We start from the raw sequence: 23,064 nt of genomic DNA on the forward strand, positions 1-23,064 counted from the left end.
ATCACTCTTCTGTGATGGCTACAATGGCCAAACTTAGGACCTGGTCCTGCTTCCATTGAAGTCAATGGCAAAATTCCTGTTGACTTCATTGGGAGCAGGGTGTGGTCTATAGTATTAAAGATGTAATAGAATCATAGAATCATAGAATCATAGAATATCAGAGTTGGAAGGGACCTCAAGAGGTCATCTAGTCCAACCCCCTGCTCAAAGCAGGACCAATTCCCAGCTAAATCATCCCAGCCAAGGCTTTGTCAAGCCGGGCCTTAAAAACCTCCAAGGAAGGAGACTCCACCACCTCCCTAGGTAACGCATTCCAGTGTTTCACCACCCTCCTAGTGAAATAGTTTTTCCTGATATCCAACCTGGACCTCCCCCACTGCAACTTGAGACCATTGCTCCTTGTTCTGTCATCTGCCACCACTGAGAACAGCCGAGCTCCATCCTCTTTGGAACCCCCCTTCAGGTAGTTGAAGGCTGCTATCAAATCCCCCCTCATTCTTCTCTTCTGGAGACTAAACAATCCCAGTTCTCTCAGCCTCTCCTCATAAGTCATGTGCTCCAGACCCCTAATCATTTTTGTTGCCCTCCGCTGGACTCTTTCCAATTTTTCCACATCCTTCTTGTAGTGTGGGGCCCAAAATAAACTCTTTTACTATTCAACATGAAATATTGATACATACAAAGAGGTCTTTTTTTTGTTTGTTTTTTGAGACCTTGGTTTTTGGTTTTTTGGCAAACACCCAAAAGCATTTAGGGCTTGTCTACACTTAAAACACTACAGTGGTGCAGCTGCACCATTGTGGCTGTGCCGCTATAGTGCTTTAGTGTAGACACTACCTATGCCAATGGGAGAATCCCTCCCATCCACGTAGGTAATCCCCCTCCCCAAGAGGCATCTTAAAATTCTTCTGTCGACCTAACGCTGTGTGTGCACTGGGGGTTAAGTTGATATAGCTATGTTTCTCAGGGTGTGGATTTTTCATACCTTTGAGAGATATAGCTATATCAGTGTAAATTCTTAATGTAGACCGGGCCTTATTTTAAAGTGTAAAGTTTACTGATTAAATATAAGAAAGAACAAGAAATTAAAACACGTTTATATTGAAACGGAAATTATGTGATTGTGCAAAACAAACAAAACCTTTAAATTCTTGGAGTCAAGATACTAGTCTTATTTTTAGAACAACATTTTTGATGAAAAGAAAGGGGTTAATTTTACTTTTAGTTCTGATTTGTAAAGGGGCTTCTATTATAACTTATTTTACCTCTATTTTTTAAGACACGCACAGTTTGGAATAGAGAGACTGGAAAAGGTGGGGGAAATATGACTTTTGATGATGATTTTGGAATACTGGAGTGCTGGTCAGTTACAAATGGATGCTTTGGCAGGCAGGTCGACCACAGCACCTATTCCTTGGACCCTGGTTCACATTCCGGTCAGGGAGGAACCATCACAATTATCTAGTCTGACTTGCACATCGCAGAGGTTGACCACAGAACCTCACCCATCCACCCCTGGAGTAGGCCATAACCTCTGGTTGAGTTATTGAAGTCCTCAAATCTTGATTTAACATCTTCAAGTTACAGAGAATCGACCATTTACTCTACTTCAAACTAGCAAGTGGCCCATGCCCCATGCTTCTGAGGAAGGCAAAAAAAACCCAGTGTCTCAGCTAGTCTGTCCTGGTGGAAAATTTCTTCCCAACCCCAAATATAGTGATTAGTTAGACCAGGGGTTGGGAACCTCTGGCCCACTGCTTAATTTAATCTGGCCCACGGCAAGTCTCCGCGCCATGGGCCAGAAGACCCAAGCCTCGGTGTGCCCCAGCTCCCGGGTGGAAGAGCAATCAGGGATGCGCTGCATGCTGCCCCCACTCCCCCAGTGCCGGCTCCACAGCTCCCACTGGAACTGCAGGGGTGGACCCATCTAACATTTCTGTCCGGCCAACATTTCTTTGGTTTCTTGAGTGTTGAGACCACAGGTTTTTTTTACAAATGGATTACCTTTACGTATTTAGTTTACTGGATTTATCCATTTATAATTTTTAGATCAGAAACTAGATAGTTCTGTATGGTGGTTACATTTTTACAGTAGGCAACCAAGTCTGGAGTAACCATCTTAATGTCCACAGAACTTTGCTACACCATCACTTTGTGAACTACTTGGAGGGAGTAAATATTTTTAACTTTGACATGAGGTACATTGACAATAAAGATAACTTCCAATTTTTCTTTCTTTTCATAAATTGGTGTTACGTTTCCTAGCCTATAGGTTACAGTTGTTGTATAGAGCTTGATTTTTTTGGTAGTAGCTTGACCTAGTGTTTTTTTGATCATTTTAAAATGTTGGAATTCAGTATATTGGAATTCAATTGCTTTTTTAATTTTTAATGCTGGTACTGGTTTGTTTCTTAAATTCTTTATTAGCATTTTAGTTTTCTTATTAAGAACATAAGAACAGCCATACTGGGTCAGACCAAAGGTCCATCCAGCCCAGTATCCTGCCTACCAACATTGACCAATGCCTGGTGTCCCAGAGGGAGTGCACGTAACAAGTAAAGATCAAGTGATCTCTCTCCTGCCATCCATCTGTACCCTGACAAACAGAGGCTAAGGATACCATTCCTTACCCATCCTGGCTAATAGCCATTAATGGACTTAACCTCCATGAATTTATCTAGTTCTCTTTTAAACCCTGTTATAGTCCTAGCCTTCACAACCTCCTCAGGCAAGGAGTTCCACAGGTTGACTGTGCACTATGTGAAGAAGACCTTCCTTTTATTTGTTTTAAACCTGCTGCCCATTAATTTCATTTGGTGGCCCCTAGTTCTTATATTATGGGAACAAGTAAATAACTTTTGCTTATTCACTTTCTTCACACCACTCATGATTTTATATACCTCTATCACATCCCCCCTTACGCTCCTCTTTTCCAAGCTGAAAAGTCCTAGCCTCTTAATCTCTCCTCATATGGGACCCGTTCCAAACCCCTAATCATTTTAGTTGCCCTTCTCTGAACCTTTTCTAATGTCACTATATCTTTTTTGAGATGAGACCACATCTGTACGCAGTATTCAAGATGTGGGCATACCATGGATTTATATAAGGGCAATAAGATATTCTCCAGCTTATTCTCTATCCCTTTTTTAATGATTCCTAACATCCTGTTTGCTTTTTTGACTGCTGCTTCACACTGCATGGATGTCTTCAGAGAACTATCCACGATGACGCCAAGATCTCTTTCCAGATTAGTTGTAGCTAAATTAGCCTCCATCATATTGTATGTATAGTTGGGGTTATTTTTTCCAATGTGCATTACTTTACATTTATCCACATTAAATTTAATTTGCCATTTTCTTGCCCAATCACTTAGTTTTGTGAGATCTTTTTGAAGTTCTTCACAGTCTGCTTTGGTCTTAACTATCTTGAGCAGTTTAGTATCATCTACAAACTTTGCCACCTCACTGTTTACCCCTTTCTCCAGATCATTTATGAATAAATTGAATAGGATTGGTCCTAGGACTGACCCTTGGGGAACATCATTAGTTACCCCTCTCCATTCTGAGAATTACCATTTATTCCTACCCTTTGTTCCCTGTCTTTTAACCAGTTCTCAGTCCATGAAAGGATCTTCCCTCTTATCCTATAACAACTTAATTTACATAAGAGCCTTTGGTGAGGGACCTTGTCAAAGGCTTTCTGGAAATCTAAATACACTATGTCCACTGGATCCCCCTTGTCCACATGTTTGACCATGGGACCATGTCCAGGGTCCAAATCCTTTCACCACATCAAAAGGGGTGTAAAATGTTTTTTCCCACTTAGCATGGCTAAATTTTGATTTCTACATTGCATGGGCCACCTGTTTAGGAGCTTTTATTTAGTTGTCTATAATCAATTGTTAACCTCTATCAATGAGACTTGTTTTAGAATTGGTCACAGTGGTGCATTATGCAGAGAACGTCATTTTTTTGTAATTCTCCTCTGCATCAGGGAATCCAAAAATTTTTTTGCATGTCATTTTCTTTACCTATTTTGGAAAGTCATTTGCAGGTTCTGGGGGAGGAATTTGTTTTCTCTTCAACTTTACTCTGTATGTGAGATTGTTGAACTGATATTTTATGAGAATTAAACAGGATTTTGTTAGTGATTTCTTTATATAACACCAGTTCTTGCTATACAATTAGCCAGGTGTAGAACGAATTTTATAACCTTCTAGAATAAATCCCAAGTTTAAAGAGTGGTAGGTACAGTATACAACATACCCTCTTTATTCAGATTTTTAGAGTTTAATTTTGGGACTTTCCCAATTGTGGTGACTGGCAGGATTACGTCCTGTCCTTTCCAGTACCTAAATTACATTTTAATAGTTTTAGACAATGGATTATACACTAAAACAAAGGTAGGAATTACCCTCCTTAAAATCCAAGAGATGAACAACTTTAGCTAACATTGGACCAATTTTCTGGAAATGTTGCGTGGATGGAAGTAATCCATAGGGTAATTTCACACTTGTCCTTTCTGAATTACCACGTTTACAGGGAAATTCTCTACAAAAGGTGGAATTTCTATAAAAAAAAAAAAAAAAAGGAATCAATTACATACAATGCCTCAGGAATTGTTTGACCAGATTTTAACAGGTCTTTGGGCTTCAAGGACACAGGATTGTGTTCCAAATAGATGAAAATCTGGGTGTGTTTAAAACCCAAAACTGTAGCTGTTTGTACCAGTATCTATTCCTACATACATGGTAGGTCTCAGACCAGAGCAGTGGGTGAATTTTGTGACCCCTACTTGAATGGGTAGCAAATTACTCCCAAAACCTGAAAATTTTGAGCTTTCCCAAATAGATTATGAAAGAAAACCCTTTCCTAACCAGGCAGAAATTTGGGTCACTTCTGTATAACTATTTATACATTTTCTTATTTATTAAAGAATTTTTAGGAAGGAGAGAAAAAAACTTCTGAATTACTTCTTGTCAAAATACAAAAACTGCAGTTTACACGTTGTTTTTACTCTGAACAAATTTGTCCTTGAACAGACTGCAAGAAGAAGGGTTGGCTGGGAGATGAGGTTGGTCAAGGGTGGAGCAGGGGAGGGGTTATGGAAAAGAGGAGTGATGAACAGTTGTGGGGGGAGAGGCAAGTTTACATGAGAGAATTCAGTTATTTCTTTTACTTTTTGGATACACTTTCTCCTCTCTGGTTGGGGAGGTAAAATTCCTCCTTCCTTGACAGACATTTTTTAAACTTTTATGTCTGGCTTATCAAATGGACTTAAAACCATTTTTGTTTCTATAGGAAGAAGGTTTTACTTTTAATTGTAAAACCCTGTCTTCCCAATCCACTTGTGCTTTAAAGTGGGTAAAGAAACTTGTCCCCACAACAATGCTGTCTCTAGAACCTTTAAAGACATAAAAGGGGTGAGAGACTTTGAACTCCTGAAAACACAACATTAAATCACAAACAAATTTAATTGAAAACTTGATTGTCACGCAAAATTTTAATACAATGTACATTTCCTTTTCTGGAGTGGTGTATTAGGAGTCAAGGATTTTGCAGTGGCATTGAAAACAAAGGAACTCATTAAACATTCTTCAGCTCCACAGTCTAATAGTGCTTATAGGCTATTACCTTGGATTGTTAGATTAAATAATTCTTTTTTTCTGTTACCAAGTTATTTTCTTTAACTTTTTGTGTACCACTATTCCCTCATAGGCATTTCTTTTGTGGAACCTGAGGTGAGAGTCAGAATTAGTTTGGTTGGGCAGAATTGTGTTTTATCCTGGATGGAAGTAAAGGAGGAAAAAAAGAGGGGTAGAGCAGGAAAAAGGCCAGGTCCTGTGTTTTCCACAACAGAAATCTTTTTGTTCAGTTTGCTTATTTTAGTTAGTGCTTATTCTTTTCCCAGCTATTGGGAAGCGATTGGTGTATTTTACAGTGGAGTTGAGCAGTCTCCTTCCCTTTATTCTGTTGGTTAGTTTACTTAGATGGTTTCACACAGCTCTCTAGCCTGCTTCAGGATTTCATGTGTTGAGTTTGTCGTAGGGTTTTACCCATCCAAGCAGAGGACTCTGTATTGGAGAATTTAATCCCCTGATAAAAAGCACCTAAAAATTACACTGCTCACCCTGAGGATGTTTGTCCTGCAGAAAATAGGCTTGCCTTAATTTCTTATATACTTAGAAATATTTTGTCCTTCCTATTTAATATTATAAGTAAGGCTAAGATTTTGCCGCGGTTATTTTTAGTAAAAGTTACGGACAGGTCACAGGCAATAAACGAAAATTCATGGACGCCCATGAGCTGTCCGTGAGTTTTACTAAAAATAGCTGTGACAGAATGGGGGATCCAGCACCCACTACTTCTGCCGCTCAGGGCGGTTGGGAGCAGCAGGGACCCTGTTGCCCGCGGAGGCCAGAGCTCCAGGATTGGTGGCTGGGAGCTGCAGGGCCCTAGCCGCCACTTGGAACTTCGGGGTCCCCCCTCTGTTGGCGCCATTTGGGAGTTCTGGGGGCTACCCCCCACAGCTGGGAGCTCCCTGTGGCAGCTGGGAACTAGGAGTCCCGTGACTGGGAGTTTCAGGGCTGGGAGCTGTGGGGGCCCCTGCAGCTGAGAGCTCTAGGGCCTCCTGGCTGACAGCTTCAGCCCTGTGGCCCTGAGTCTGAAGCAGAAAATGTTATGGAGTTCTCTGGAAGTCATGGATTTCGTGACTTCTGTGACATAATCATAGCCTTAATTATAAGCCATTTGTCGAGCTGTTAAGGAGTTTTTGAAGATACAGTATTCTCTCCTGCAAGCAAGCAACATTAATTTAAAACTCTGCTGACACTCTGTTAAAGATGTCATCCGTTCTGTAACCTCCCAGGTTACAATTTTAGGAGGATGTAAAGGGTGAAATAAATTCAAATTTTTGCTGAACTTTAACAATGTTACCTTGTTCTTGCAGCACTGTACTTTTAAAAGTAACTTCCTTCTTAAATTTCTTAGCTGTCCTCTTAGTCTCACTTGAGCATGCAAAGTATTCTGCAATTTCTTTTTAGTACCAGTTAATTTTTTCCCTTGCTTCTACTCTTTTAATTATTGCATTTTCTTTACTGATTAATTTAATCTCGGCACTCTGTTTTCTATTTCCAATTGCAGTTACGCTAATTGATGTTTATCTCTTTCCTTTATTAAGCTTAAATAGTTTGATTCCTTGACTGCGATGTTTTGTAGCAACTCATCATGTTCCTGAATTGCAGTTTGATACTCCAATTCTTTTCCAGATAAAATACTTTTTTCTCTCACTTTTAAACATGTTCTTTTTAGATTCCAAGTTAATGTACTTTTTTTTTAAACTAGGCCCTTCTGTACCTATTTGAGAATATTTCTCATAGAATTCATTTCTCTATCTCTTGCTTGTGACATCCTTTATAAGTCTGTTTGCAATGTACCCACATTTCCTCAGAACCTGCAATGTTTTTCCCAACAAACCATTCAACTCTGGACACAGATTGTATCTGATCTTTACTTCAAATTAATAAAACAGGTATTTCCAGACAATATTGTTAAAACAGAAATTAGACGTTTCTCTTTCTTACACAACCTGTACTTTTCCAAATATGCATACAGTAGTTCCTTTCAATTAAATCTCCTGCTGCAAACTTCCTTTTATGCTTGAGCCATACCTCAAAAGAATGTATATTTCTTGGAATGATCTCATACATCCAAGCTAGAATCTCCATCTTTTTTTCTAAAAAATCCTTATTCACTCCATCATCTCTTATGATAGTTAATTCATGGGGGACTGCTTCATTGGAACTAAAGCTCCTGGAATTATCTAAAGGCGTGGCACCTGGGGGCAATGGGAAAAGTTCCATTACCAACGTTGTTCTTTCAAGGGATCTTTTTGGAAAACATTTTAACTCACAAGTACTAAGAGACCCTAAACAACCAAACAGGAGATAACCAGGGCCAGAATTAAAATGCAAAAATAAAAACCAGAGATCGTGGAAGGAAAAACTAGAATATAAATTAAAACACAATTAAAACAAGGCAATCGGATAACCTGTCTGAAACAAAAATAAAATCCTGTAACACTGAGTGAAACAAATGGTTTTGCATGCTTTGAACTAATTTTTATTTTCTTACTTTTCACATTCAATTATGAAACCATTCAGTTTGCCAAGCAATCCAGTTGCCAGTTTGTATTAACTGTTTGAGATCTGAGACATTTAATGTTGTATTAATTTCAAGGATTAAAAAAGTTAAAGGTGACAAACTTTCACTGTTCAATATTAAAACAATGATACAAAGATCTTTTTTACAGAGACCATGGTTTACTTAATTTCTTGGCAAATAGCCAAAATCACTTACTTTACAGTTGAAAGTTTATTGATTAAACATAAGAAAACGGGAAATTAAAACAAGCATGTATATTGAAATTGAGTGATTGTTTTGTATAATCAATCAAAACCTTTGAAGTCTCTCTTCTTTTGGAAGCAAAGTATCAGTCTGATTTTTTTGGAACAACCTTTTTTGATTAAAAGGAAAGGTTTAATTTTACTGTCAGCTCTGATGTGCAGAGGGTGTTCATTTCTCCTGCCCTAACAGACAGTGTACTCCTGGTGGAATTCTGCACCAAAAAATTAAAAATTCTGTACACACTATTTTAAAATTCTGCATATTTTATTTGTCAAAATAACGCAATATAATCACTCTGGTTTCAATTATTTCAGTAATTTATTTAAACTACAGTACAATGGATGGAGAATGGGAGTGGGGAGCACTGGAGGAAACTTCCAAACCCCATTACCCAATAGTATTGTAGCTAGGTTGGACTGTTTTTCTAGTTATTACTCAACAAATATATGCAGCCATATGCTCAGTGTTACATCATAGGCAGCTGAAGAGCAAGTGAGGACTGAGGAATCAAACTCACAATTTATATTGGCTACTGATCATCTCCAGAAAGGTCAGTACCAAACAGTTCATGGAGCACAGTTTGATAGGAAATTTTTTCAGTCCAAAAATGTAGACCAGTTCTAATCACTAAAGCACCATAAGCATTTCTAAGGCCATACTTTCCTTTATACCACTCTGGCAATGTGAAGGAGCCTTAAAAATTTTACATCTGTTTTATACTTCTGGGGGAATTCACAGAGACAATGGGAACAATTCACTAAGCAGGCAGGCTGCTACATTCTGCTCTGCCTGAGGGGACGGAGCCTGAACCATGCCTACCTCCTCAGAAACACCCCGAAGTCTTGCCCCTCCATGCGGAACTTGCCGCAATAGTGAGCGAGAAGAACAGTGTGTGTGTCTCACACACACAACTGCCGAGCCCCTTCACTCCCTTGGCGGTGATTTATATCTCTACTGGCTGCTCCGGGCGCCCAAATCAACCTTCCTATACTGCTGGGGAGGGGCATGTGACAGGTCTTGCGGCTTCCCCATCAGAAGTCATTTTTCTGCAGGGAAGCAAAGCAATCTGGGGGACATGAATTTTGTGCACACGCAGTGATGCAGAATTCCCCCAGGAGTAATAGTGGCAAGGTGGAGGAGAGAGAGGATAGAAAAGGTGGGGGAGATACAGCTTTTGTTAATATCTTCGGAACACTGCATGGCTGGTCACTTATGAATGGCTGCTTTGGCTGGCAGATCTATCAAAGCACCTGTTGCTTGGACCCTGGTTCACAATCTGGATGTTGTCTGGTTGAGTTCTCCTTAAACAGGATAGGGTTGTGGTCATGTCATCTCGCTGTGCCGATGCAGTGCAGTTGGTTTTAGGATTTGATGAAAAGCTGAGAGAGTGAGTTATAGAACAGGAGGAAGGAAGGGGGAACAGAAAGCAACCCAAAAGAAAGGGAGGCAGAACAGTATCTTGCATGCCTTTACGGTGCTGGCAATTAGCTATTCCCACTGATGGGCCGAAGTCTGGATGTCGGAATAATATAATGATTTTCTCAAGTGAAAAACAAAGTTCCTTGAACAAGAGGCCTTCCTCTCAGGAAGACAGTCTTTCCATTTGCTCTTCTTCTGTCTTGGGGTCAGGGAAGGTGAGATGAGCTGGAATGCGTTGGGAGGGAGAGCACTTTAAAGTCTCTTTAAAAGCCCCCCAAAAGGAATAAGTGGGTGGCATAGTTTATCCCCTCATTTTTATTTTTACAAATTAGGCCTAACATCCACCCCACATTTTCTGTGTTTTACCAAGCAAGATTTTAACAGTTCTTGAACCATATTAGCATGCCCTTCTTGTTTGGACTAATTTAATTTTTTTGTCTGTTTTATTGCACTTATTTATAGCATTTATTATGGAAAACAACTCAACCTATTTTTTATGGTTAATTTTCAAGAAGGCAAAAACTGAAGTTATTGTGACATTTTACAAACTTGCACATACTTTTTACATTTGAGCTTACAAAACGGGGGTAAATTTTAAGGTCCAGTAATCACAAAAGGCCTCTCCTTGGCAGAGGCTGCCTAAAGTTTACTTGTATCTGAGGCTAGAAAGTCCCTTCCCTAAACAGAAACTCAACCAAGAGAGTTGATATCCACCACTTCTTTCTCTGGCTTAGATGCACTATTGAGACTTCTCCACACAACTCCATGTGGTCCAGCAGCATGACTTGAATTCAGTCCCAGAACCTGTTTTCTCACCAATGGTGATGCAGTTTGCTGTGAATAATTTACCTGCCTGTTTTTTTGGCTTACAGATGCACATTTCAGATGACTCAGAGCTTTTTCTCTTGCTTGGGTCTGGGACTGAGAATTGGATTTGGCTGACCTTGAAAATATGCGCTCCTATAATTTTGGCTGCCTCTCCCTGTCCTTAATATCAGATATATTTGTCATTTCAGTCCTGCTCTCTTGCATTTTCTGCTGTCCTGTAGCTCCTTTCTTCCTAACTGGAATCATAGCATTCAGGACTTAGGAACTTATTCTTCCTTAAAGCCAGGCAAGTCAGCACTATCTTTCAGTAAGAATTCTCACCTGAATTGCCAGGGTTTCCACTCCTCCTCTCTGCAGAGACTTCTTTACCAAGCGTCTGTTAGTTTGGTCAGTTCCCCAGTTTCCTTTCCACCGTTTTATTCTCAGCCTGATCCAGACAGCTGTTTTATTGTATATCTGCTGTTAACTTCCCAAATGCAGGGTCACATTTAACCTTGTTTTAAGTGATGGTGTATTTGCTTATAACAGGGCTGAACGTGACCCACATACTCTATCTTCTTTTCAACTGAGGTGATGGATTTCTGCAACAAGTCCACTCTAACAGGAATGGTTTTCCTTTCAGGGAGTAGAAACAATGAAGAAGGAAATAGGGCAGACGGGTCCTTACAGACGTCCTGAGCGACTTAGGAAAAGAACGGAATTTGCTGGAGAGAAGATCGAAGAGAGAATATTTGAAGCTAATGAGTATGTATTGAATAAAAAGAGACTGTTGCCATATGTGATCTGCTGAACATTATCTGATGAATGTTTCCAAACTTGGGGCACAGATTGGGAGGTGGAGTCTAGAGGTGAGGTCAGGCTGCAGGGATAAGGGATGGTTTGAGGGAGTGATCTTCTCTGAGTAGAAGCTGGGCAGGGATAGAAGCTCAGTGGCACTCCATTTCTATGGGTAAGAGGGGTGGTGCAGTTATTGTGATTGGTAGATTCTCCCTAATCAAGATTGCAGCCAGCTTCTGTTGGAAAGCCATATTTTATTCCTCCTATAACTTTGGTTTGACCTGAAGATTGGCAAGGTTATTCTGAAGGCAAAATACAATATTTCTGCAAAGTTGAAAGAAAATGCGTCAGATGTTTGAGTTACTGTGCATTAACAAATATCAGAGGGGTAGCCGTGTTAGTCTGAATCTGTAAAAAGCAACAGAGGGTCCTGTGGCACCTTTAAGACTAACAGAAGTATTGGGAGCATAAGCTTTCGAGGGTAAGNAGAAAATGCGTCAGATGTTTGAGTTACTGTGCATTAACAAATATCAGAGGGGTAGCCGTGTTAGTCTGAATCTGTAAAAAGCAACAGAGGGTCCTGTGGCACCTTTAAGACTAACAGAAGTATTGGGAGCATAAGCTTTCGAGGGTAAGAACCTCACTTTTTCAGATGCAAGTAATGCATCTGGAGATCTCCATTACTTGCATCTGAAGAAGTGAGGTTCTTACCCACGAAAGCTTATGCTCCCAATACTTCTGTTAGTCTTAAAGGTGCCACAGGACCCTCTGTTGCTTTGTGCATTAACAAAGAATATATTGTTCTGACTTGAAATTTTGATATGGGTATTCTAGTATTTTTGTCTTCCTCACCTCAGATATTTGAGCAGGTCTCTATGATATTTCCTGGATGTTTCACTGTCAACATTAGCTTAATGGGATCAAATCTGAACTCCTGACCTTTCCTTCCAACCCCTCTCCGCTCCACCCATTCACTGAGGTTCACACAATGTGTGTCCCAGGTGTCAGCTGCAGTCTGCACAGTGAATGGTCATCACTATCTTTCTCCCTGTCTCCAGTCTCATTAAGAGTTCAGCTGTTGATTCATGAAATACTTGCCTTTTGCTCTTCCCTAGGGAGGCGATGGGTGTGGTGCTGCACAAGGATTCCAAATGGTATCAGCAGTGGAAAGATTTCAAAGACAACAATGTGGTCTTCAATAGTAAGTGTTCCCAAAGCTTAAGGGACAGAACTTAATTTCCAGTTATCTTTGCTCTCTTACCATCTGTGCAACTAGTCTCAACATAATACAAATCCTGGCCACTTTTGTCATTGCTGTTATTGTGAGGCGGTGTGAGATGGAAAGTAGGTGTAGCTGCTGACACTGCAGTTATTCCAGGCTGCTCCATTTGTGTTGGGACACACCCCCGCAGTCTTTAACAGAAAGATATTTTTCCACTGCTCCCAGTTCTTGAAATCGGAATTCCCCACTGTGTATTTCCATCTTGTAGATGGCTGTGACTGACAGCCGTAAGAATACTGAACTCTGAACATGGTCTTTCTAATCAGATGCATTCTGGCACTGAGGAGCAGCCAGAGCACTGTATGCAACCTGAGAGTGGCATGAAGCCTGTGACTCATGTAATCTGATAGTGGGCAGACTGTGGGCTTCTTTCTGACACACAGCGTATGCCACAGAGTCTTTCCTGCAGCAAGCCAAGTTCTTTTTTTGAATTGGTCCCATCTGTGGGATTGTGGGCGTTTCATCTCTCTTTTGGACTGTTTGTAATCCCAGTTTCCCATCAGCACCATTAGCTGACCATGTTGCATCCTGTGCTTATTGGGTAATACATGATAATAGTCTGGCTTGTTAGTAAGGCTGAAAGGAGTAAAGAGAGCATGCTGAAGACATATTTCAATAATCAGAAATAACTGGTTCAAAGAAGGCTGCCTGGTTTCCAGCTTGCCCCTGTGTTTTCCATGATAAATCACAAAATCCTTTAACCTTTCCATTGCTCTGACTGTTAAGAATTTTTTCCTAATATTTAGCCTGAATATTTCCTTATCTTTTTGCTCACTTGCTCCTTGTCCCACTCTCTTGTGAGACAGGATTCTCTTGAAAATATTCATTGGTCGCCCTGACAATCCCCCAGAATAATCTCTGCTAGACAATACATTTAGCTCCTTCAGATTCCCCTCATGTTACACAGATTGTGCAGTGATTGAAGATGAATTGCTTCTTTAGAATCGTAGAGTTAGAAGCGACTGCAAGGGTGTCTAACCCCCACCAAGATGCAGGATTGTTGTTCTTTTCTCTAGTTTTTCTGTGTCCTTCCTGAACTGTGGGACCCAGAGCCGCACACAGTATTGCGGTGGGGTTGTGCCCAGGCTATGTAGAGCAGAGCTAGTTGTTGCTCCCTTTATATACTGTGTATGTGAAGATATCAGATAGTAAAACTAGTTTTTATAAGGAGTAAGATTCAGAGCTTAAGCCAACCATTGACTAATATGCTTTGGGAAGAAACCTCCACTGTGGGCAGGCTTTCCCAGAACTACCTAATGCAGCTTCTTCTGGAACTAGCTGCTGTCAGCGATAGAATACTGGACTAGATGGGATATGTGGTATGGCAATTTTAATCTGGTTTTTGCAATGGGATTACACTATCAATTCCCTACTTTAACACCCGCTTCTATATCTATCTTGGAGACTCTGCTTTGCAGGATCTCATCTCCTTCCTTCCACTAATGCCCCAAAAATAATTCTGATCTCTGGTTTCCTAAGAACAGCTACAAAGAGCTGTAGCAGAGGGGTGGATATTGCCCCTTCATCCCAGGAGATTTATTTCTGTCTTAGGCCTTATCTTTGTCCTCGAGGTTTGGGAGTGCATTGCTGCTTAGAACCTTGTTGTCCTTGCTCTAAAGTAGAACCTCAGAGTTATGAACACCTCCGGAATGGAGGATATTCGTAACTCTGAAATGTTCGTAACGCTGAACAAAACATTACGGTGGTTCTTTCAAAAGTTTACAACTGCACATTGACTTAATACAGCTTTGAAACCTTACTGTGCAGAAAAAAAATGCTGCTTTCCTTTTCTTTTTTAGTAGTTTACATTTAACACAGCACTGTACTGTTTGCTTTTTTATTTTTTCCTCTTTCTCTTTTGATCTCTGCTGTTGCCTGATTGTGCATTTCCAGTTCCAAATGAGGTGTGTGGTTGACTGGTCAGTTCGTAACTCTGGTGTTTGTAACTCTGAGGTTCTACTGTACTTTCCCAGACCTAAATCAGCAAGGTTTTCTCTTGGACCAGGAACCTGCTGAAAGGTATTGGCCTAATGTTAGTATCCTGCACTGCCACTGATGTGGTTTTGGATTATGTTCCTGGACACTGGCTTTCTGGGTGCAAGTGGTGTGCTGTGGGGAGGGATGGAAGGCCTTGCACCAATGCTGTAACCTGCTGGGATGATTCAGGAGCACTATTTGCTGAGTTGGCAGATACTTTATTTCTCCTAGGCCAGAAGAATGACAGCTGTATGATCTTTGGGCTCTGACGCTCATGCAGAGGAGAAACCAATCTGTAAAAGCTATGGAAAAAGATTAATGGTTAAGATAATTTATCCCTAATTGTGGGAAAGCAATGACGGAAAAAACTCTTGTCACTGAAGTATTGAAATATATTACAGCATACGACCGGAAAGGACTTCATAGGTAAAGTCCAAACCCCTCAGTCAGACCTGTCCAGTCTTGAACTAGAACATGCTAATTCCAATTTAAGATGCACAAGAGTGAAATGGCAAGGCAATGATGCTGATCTCCCCTCTTCTTTCAGGGTTTTTTGAAATGAAGATGAAGTATGATGAAAGTGATAACGCCTTCATTCGGGCATCTAGAGCTGTTACAGACAAAGTCACCGGTTTAATAGGTAACATTTCATCTTTGTTGAGAAGAGTCTCTCGAGGGTTACGTGACACATAGCTGAGACTCAGGATTAACAATGGGGGAGTATTAGTGCTGCTGCCCTCCGGGTATTACTAGCCTTTGGGAAGGAATTTGGGGCTTCCTGATATTTTGCATATATGTGTCTTGTGGAATGTTGTAGCAACCAGCCACTGGCTCAGGAGTGGGCAGTAATGACAAATGATAAAATTAAAACCCCAAACACAATGTTTAGCTCTGTCCTGGCAGAATTGACTTATGTGATAGATATGTGAAGGCTGTGTGTCTCCCTTACCTTTTGGCAACACTTGTGCCAACAAAGGCTCATTAAATTGAATTGCCTTGTCAGGTGGGCTGTTCTCGAAGACAGAAATGTCAGAGGTTTTGACAGAGATTCTCAAAGTGGACCCAGCTTTTGACAAGGATCAGTTTCTAAACCAATGTGAGAAGGACATAATCCCCAATATTCTGGAGGTGAGTTAGAGGGGCAGGGACATGATGCACTTATTTCTATCCTTAAAGTCTCACAGAAGGCTTCCAACTCAGACTGTTTGATTTTGCTAAAGATAAAAATCAGTGCTGGGTGACTGGCTTTTTGCCTCTCGAACTCAGGGTTCCAGCCCAGCTTAACGAACTGGAAGAAATGACTTAGTGTAAGGAGTGATGAATCTCAGGTCAGGAGAACAACCCCACCCAGTCTAGCAGGTTTTAGGCCCTGACCAGACTGGAAAACAAACTGCCTCTCTCTCTGAGTGACGAATGCTAAGAGCTCCAGAGGGACCTAATATAGTTAGATGAATGGGTAGTATTGTATGCAGTGTTGTTGTAGCTGTGTTGGTCCCAGGTTATTAGAGACAAGGTGGGTGAAATAATACCTTTTACTGGACCAACTTCTGTTGGTGAACGAAACAAGCTTTCGATCTTACACAGAGCTCTTCTGCAAGTCTGGATCTGAACTGGACCAGACCTGAAGAAGAGCTTTGTGTGAGCTCTAAAACTTGTCTTTCACCAACAGAAGTTTATCCAATAAAAGATATTACCTCGTTCTGGGTAGTACGACAGACAATATATAGTGTTGACAAGCGGGGTGGCAAAATGAATTACTGGCTTGAAATGACTTTGTAAGGAGAAGTTGAAAAGATTGGGATTGTTTAGAGAAGGAAAATGAGAATGGTATATAAACCCATGGATGTTAGACTAAATAAGAATGCTATTCTTTATTTCTTATGATGTAAGAACAGGGAAATGTGCAATTATAGTGCAAGAGGTGTAGTTAAAACTGATAAAAGGAAATACTCCTTAACACATTTCACAGTTTGTCTGGAGCTCGCGGCCATAAGAGCTCATTGAGCCAGTTGCTTAGGATGATCAAAAAAGGATTTGATGTTTATGGGTAAGCAGGACATCCACAGTGAGGAGGTGGTATATTTTGAAAGCAGGTGTGTGGTCACATCTGTGTGTAATAACTGATCAGTTGAGTGTCTCTCAAACTGGTTAAACACATAGCTGTATCTGTAGTGTAGACAGAGCCTAAAACTAAGGAATATAGGAATTGTGACACAGGATTGGACCACCTTTTATCCTGCTTCTAACAGTGGCCGATATTAAATGCTTCAAGGAAGGTGCAGAAACCCTTAGATGGACACTTATAGAATAGACTGCCCATGGGGAAGGGTCTTTTTAACCCTAGGCAGTAAGTTCACTTATGACTTGAAGCTTGAAGATTTATTATATCTATTACATTGAAAGTTATCCTGCCTAATGGAACTGTGGATGTTCTCTATCTGTCTATCTATCTATCCCCATATACCCCTTCTATCTATCTATCTATGTCCAGTTCTCTCTTGAATCCAGCTAATTTCTTGGTTTCAATAATATCTTATAGGAGTAGGTGTCACAAGTTAATTATGCAATATTTTTTTTAAAAAATCCTTTCATTATTTGGAAATGTATTATTGCCTTTCAGTTTAACTGAATGTGCTACTGTTGACCTTTTGCCATGTTGAAAATTGACCATTTGTTCCTGCTGTTTGCACCTGCTTCTGTGTTCCTGCTAAAATACATCTCCCCAAACTTGAAAATTGCTGGAAGGTATTAACAGTTTGGTGCATGTTACTTACTTAAGCCTAAGATCTGTGATTTATCTCAAGCAGTATGTATTGATAGGTACTTCTGTACTGCTCATCACCTTAATGTCTGAAATTTCATCTCACTCCATGTTGAGGCAGGTTAGGAGAAAGGTGTCATGGCATAATATAGAATTTAAAGAAGGTCACTTTTCAAGAGCTGATAGTTTGACAGATGTTTTAAAAGTTCCCATGTTTGTATTGCTTATTTATTACTTCCTTTTTAGGCTATGACATCTGGAGACCTGGATGTCCTCAAAGATTGGTGCTATGAAGCAGTAAGTATAAAGATTAATATTGAGTCTCTAAAGGCTGGGATTCCCCTCTAGTGTTAATTTTGGGCCTGAAATGTCCCAAGATTAGGTTCAGCATGGCCGCCCTAACCTTGGCCAAACAGTCACCATCCCCATTTTGATACTGCTGTGTGCCTTGTCCTTCCTTTCCCCAGCCCCTCCCTCATGTTTGTCCCCTTTGTTTGGTCTTCTGAGAAATATCTACCTTGATCTTGTGTGCTATAAAATAGTAAATAGATGTTTTCCCAGCTGTCTAGTATGATAGAATTTCAGCATTGAGTCCACTTCTCTAAACACAAATGTATGAAAACTGTATCTGATCTGTAACTTCAGCAATAGCTCCATCATCACATTTTTTTAAATTTGTGGAAGCAACCTTTGTCTGGAGATTCATTTATTCTTGTCCTTTAAATGCTGTCTGTTTCTGCTGCCTGTCCTGCTCCAGAATAATTGAGCTGTTGACAATGCACAGAAAATTGTATCCTTTTTGTTAAAAAGGAAATTTAATTGCTCATCATTTTTAATGTTTTAAAGTTGCATCAATTTCCACCACAAGAGGGCTGGAAATTCACATAAACCAGATAAGCTTGTGCAGGGAATCTTCTGAATTTTGAACTGGGCAGATCCTTTTCATAGTGCTTCACTCTCTTGATTGTTTGTGTCTTTATTCAGAATAAAACTATCAATACCTTGGTATAACAGAGTGGGATGTTTAAAGCCTTCTGCAAGCATTTTAGCACTGATTTTAAGTACTTTAGTTTACTCTGTAGGACAGCCCTCTTGAAAAGTTTGTAGAGGAGGCAGCAGGCTTACCCCCATGCCTGAAATACTGAGAGGCAAGCGTTTCCTACGTGTTTTATTTTAAACTTAAAAATAAAACTAGCCAAGTTGAGTCAGCTGCAAAACCAGCTGAGGAAATGAATAGTGTGTCCCATTGATGGGAGAATCTAGCACATCGGTGGGGGAGGTCTCAAATGCAATTGTGCAAATCGCTATTTGTAGCAAACCAGCACCATGTGCTAATTTATAGAGAACTAGGGAAATAGCCATTCCCAGGGTTGGTCTCAAACTCTCATGAGGTATAACAGGAAGAGAACAAATTACCCCCTCTAAAACTTTTCTGACTCTGCCTTATTTGTTGTGCTAATGATTCATCCTTCATGAAAGTCCAGTATAATAAATGTAGTGCAGACTTCTGTGTGTATAAAAACTCTAATAAACAACTGGCCAATGTTCAAATCAGGTTTGAGAATAATTAAATAGCACCCACTAGCTCTCAGGGTGCAGTTCTTGGTTCAGTAAGGTTTCCCTGTCTAATCTCCCTTCAGAACCCTCTGCTTTGACTCCTGTTAGTCTAACCTCCTTACCAGTAAGCTTCTGCAGGTTATTTGCACTTTTAGGATTTGTGATGAAGATTAGAAGCTTTTCAAGGCACAGACTGTGCCTTCCTTTGTTTGACCTACACCTAGTATATTGCTGGAAGCAAATAGCAATTCAGCATCCAGGACAACAGTTTTTGATGCATAAATAATAATGAAGCATGTGCGTCTAAAAAGGAGCCAGGAAAAACTGGGCTAATCTCCAAGTTCTGTGTACTGGGGAAATGGCTAGAAAGTTCACTTGCTTCCCAGACTGTTTCCATGTTTGCTGTCAGATCAGAACTGTAAATACTTTGGCTAGCAGGTGCTCTCAATGCATATGTTCTATGTCATTAATTTTATGTCCAGCTGCATGACAGAGGGAGTCCCAGACAGGGCTGGATTGAGGACCCCCCACCTCCCAGAGCATTTAATGAAACCACCTGATATTTGCATTAATATGGAAATCAGCATATTTTCAAAGAACCAAGATTGTTCATTTTGGTTTTTCTTTTGAAATTTTCACTGTAAAGAATCCTCCCTCTTCCTTTCCTTTGTCACGGATTTCCTAGGATCTGAAAAGTTCAAACATGTAACCAAAGTTTATATTGCTTTATTTAGACTTACAGTCAGCTTGCTCATCCAATCCAACAAGCCAAAGCAATGGGTCATCTCTTCCACTCCAGAATTCTTGACATTGACAACGTTGATGTAAGTTTCCCATTTTCTGTTCCTCCTCAGAGGTGGGTCAAATCCTGAGCTCCGGCTCAGACTTGCCTTCTCACATGGGCAAATTCCTATTAATATTGGTATTATGGCAGTATGTAGAGGCTCCATCTGAAATCAGTGCTCCACTGTGCTAGGTGCTGTACATACACATTAGCAAGAAACGGTTCCTCCCTGAAGAGTTTATGATCTAAATTGACGTAACAGACAAAAAGGAAGAGAATCAGTACCACACCACTGTACCTCTCATGAACTTCATTAGTAGTTTGCATATGAAAGACCTCAGAATGTGGCCCGGTATCACTGCTTTATAGTTTATTAAATTGCCTAGAAGAGACTCCATTCCTCATGCTCCCTTTTTTACAATTCTGTTGGATTTGGGGATGGTTTAAGGCTGCTGGATTATGCTAGGTTTTTCACCACTGCTGTCTTATTGTCCTTGGGGTTTCCATTTCTCTCAGAAAATGCTGTATGCAGTAAAATTGCTGCAGCTTTATTTACAGCTAAAATATAGCTTTATGATGCATGGGTATTTGTGATTCCCTGGGTGTATGTAGAGGGGGTTTTCTGCTTCTCTTCAGCAAGTATTTCACACATGGTGGTGTGACTCACCCCTTCCATAGCTGCTCTAGGATTTGCCATTAATCTTGCTAACATCAAGATGCAGAACCATGGAGAAATACAGCAACCAACAGAGGCTGTGGGAGAGGATCATTGAGTTTGCTTCTTAGCAGCAGTATCCTGCTCTGTTAGCAGTTCCACTGTGTGAAACATCCCAGAGGGAGCTCTGTTCTGACACTTGCCATTTTTCTGCTTAACCACTGGCCCAGTGAGACAGAATTGCAAGAATATTTTCCTATTGTGATCAAAACCTGGTTACAGACTGCAGGAGTGCTTGTTCCATTCCTGAAAAGGCACCTTGGTATAAATCTATACCCCGGCAATTTAGAAAGACTAAAGATAAAGGCAAATATCACTGACCCAGTGCATGTGTGCAGATGGCTATGTTGGTGCTCATTGTGAATGATCATTCTTGGTGAACATTTCAGTGGATCAGGTTCATGCAGTACAGGAAAACCTGCCTGAGAGAAATTACTGTAATTCCCAGAGACTTTTGTTGGGGAGGGAGGTTTATGGTTGTGAGTGAAGCCGTTTTCTTACTAGATGCAGTATCAGATATGGAATCAGTGGTTAAATATATTTATGGATTGACCTCTCCAGGGTGCAGGCCCAGATAACCAGCACCAAGAGTCCTAAAAGAGCTGACTGAGGAGATCTGTTGCCCGCTGATGTTAATTTTTAATAAATCTTGGGATACTGGGGAACTTCCAGAAGACTGGAAGAGTGCTAATGCTGTGGCAATATTCAAAAGGACAAGCAGGATGACTCAAGTAACCTTAGGCTGGTTAGCCTGACATCAATCCCAGACAAAATAGAGAAACTGATACGGGATTCAGTGAATCAAGAATTAAAGGATAGCAGTATAATTCGTACTAGTCAACATGGTTTTATGGAAAATAGGTCTTATAATCTCTTCAGAGAATGAAATCGGAAGTTTTTTTGATAGCTGTGTAGATGTAATATACTTACTTTTTAAAGGATTTGTATGCACAATATTCTGATTAAAAAATACTAGTATACCATACTAAAATAAAACACCCCTCACTTTCTTACCACCAGTGGCTGGAATCAGAGCTCTGTGGTTTTCACTACACAATTCCTCACAATTCCTTTTCTGTTACTGAGATTTTTCTCTGTATGTAGTTGTATAGTTAGTACCCTACTTAGTTGCTCTGGGTGATGTCCTCACCAAGGTTCAGACACTGACTATCTTCGGGGGCGGAGAAAGAAAGGAGGCGATCCCCATTAATGATCCCCCAAACAATGTGCTTGCTCTATTTGAGTGAGGGTCACACCAAGGAGCGGTGTTCAGTTTGTAAATTGTTCACTAAAAGGTGGCTAGAGGCCTTCGAGCTGAAGCAGCACCTCCTCGAGCAGCCATGAGGCCTGGTTCGGCTCCACGGCCCGCATCGGATTGGAGGTCGCCCTCTCGCTCAGTGACTGATGCAGTCTGCATTCCAGGACTGGCATCTCTCTGAAGAGATGGAGAAGTTGTTTGACTCCTCAAGTGCGCTGGTGGAAGAGGTCTCATAAGGCCAATCAGGACCTCTCCCGGTCTCATGGAGATTCTTGCTCTTTGTCTAAAAGTAGTATGGACTGACACTGTGCTATTGCTGACACACAGGATGGAGGAGGTCCTTCAAGCTGCTCCCCGGTACAGTCAGAGTTCCTGCACAAGAATACTTGCAAACTACTGGATAGCTACTAGCCATCTGCCCCAGGGAGGGTAGGCCTCTGTATTAACGATGCGCTCCTAGAGCTTGCAAAGGTTCTTTGGAGTACTCTGGCTTCAGTGCTGCCTGATGCAAAGTGTTCAGAGAAACGCTATTTTGTACGTGTGCAGGGTTTTGAAGGTTTCTATTCTCTCCCAGTCCCTGATTCCCTGGTTGTGACTGCCGGGAATGATAGGCCCTGTAAGTCTGCATCCAAGGCCAGGGAGTCCAAGAGGGTGGATTTAATGCATTGGAAAATCTATACTTTCTCTTCCCTGCATATGTGTATTGTGAACCAGCAGGCATTGCTGTCCAAGTACAAGGTTATTAATTTGACAGCTATGTCTAAATTTGTAGACCAGTTACCTGAAACCTCCAGGGAGGAATTTTGAGCATTGATAGTCAAGGCCTGTTTGGTGGCCAAGACATCCTTGCAATCGGCTGAGATACGCTGACCAGAGTTTGAGAGCGCTTCTGCCTTCAGACTGTTTTCAGGCAGTTCGTCCTCTGTGTGGAGCTGCACTCTGAGCCTGCAGCTTGAATGTGCCTGGGGCTGTTGGATCACATGGCTGCTTGCATGCAGGTGGCCTAATTTGCCAGGTTCGATCTTTGCCTCTCCAAATGTGGCTGAGGACAATTTCTCGTCCAACCCAGCACTCCGTGGACAGATTGATCCTGCGCCCTCCACTGATCCCTGGACTCCTTACATTGCTCTGGACTATCCATCACTGTATGCCAGGGCATTCTCTTTGCTCAGTCACCGCTCACCAGGACCATTGTCACCGACTCCTCGCTAGGCTGGGGAGTGCATTTGTGGTCACAGAGTCCAGGGTCTGTGGTCAGAACAGGTATATCAACATTCTGGAGCTTTGAGCCATTTACAACG

General features: G+C 41.0%; 1 protein-coding gene across 1 annotated transcript in view; it reads left to right on the forward strand.

Moving 5' to 3' along the window:
- Positions 1 to 23,064, forward strand: part of TIMM44 (translocase of inner mitochondrial membrane 44) — a gene marked incomplete at its 5' end in the record, with an annotated part of 54,948 nt that overhangs the window by 10,670 nt on the left and 21,214 nt on the right. Inside the window, 6 exon segments of the mRNA XM_034755225.1 lie at positions 11,275 to 11,396; positions 12,545 to 12,630; positions 15,236 to 15,328; positions 15,692 to 15,816; positions 17,696 to 17,746; positions 19,741 to 19,830. Of these exon segments, the coding sequence (XP_034611116.1) occupies positions 11,275 to 11,396; positions 12,545 to 12,630; positions 15,236 to 15,328; positions 15,692 to 15,816; positions 17,696 to 17,746; positions 19,741 to 19,830 (567 nt within the window).

This window comes from Trachemys scripta, chromosome 22 (genome assembly GCF_013100865.1).
Source record: "Trachemys scripta elegans isolate TJP31775 chromosome 22, CAS_Tse_1.0, whole genome shotgun sequence".
Taxonomy (NCBI): Eukaryota; Metazoa; Chordata; order Testudines; family Emydidae; genus Trachemys; species Trachemys scripta.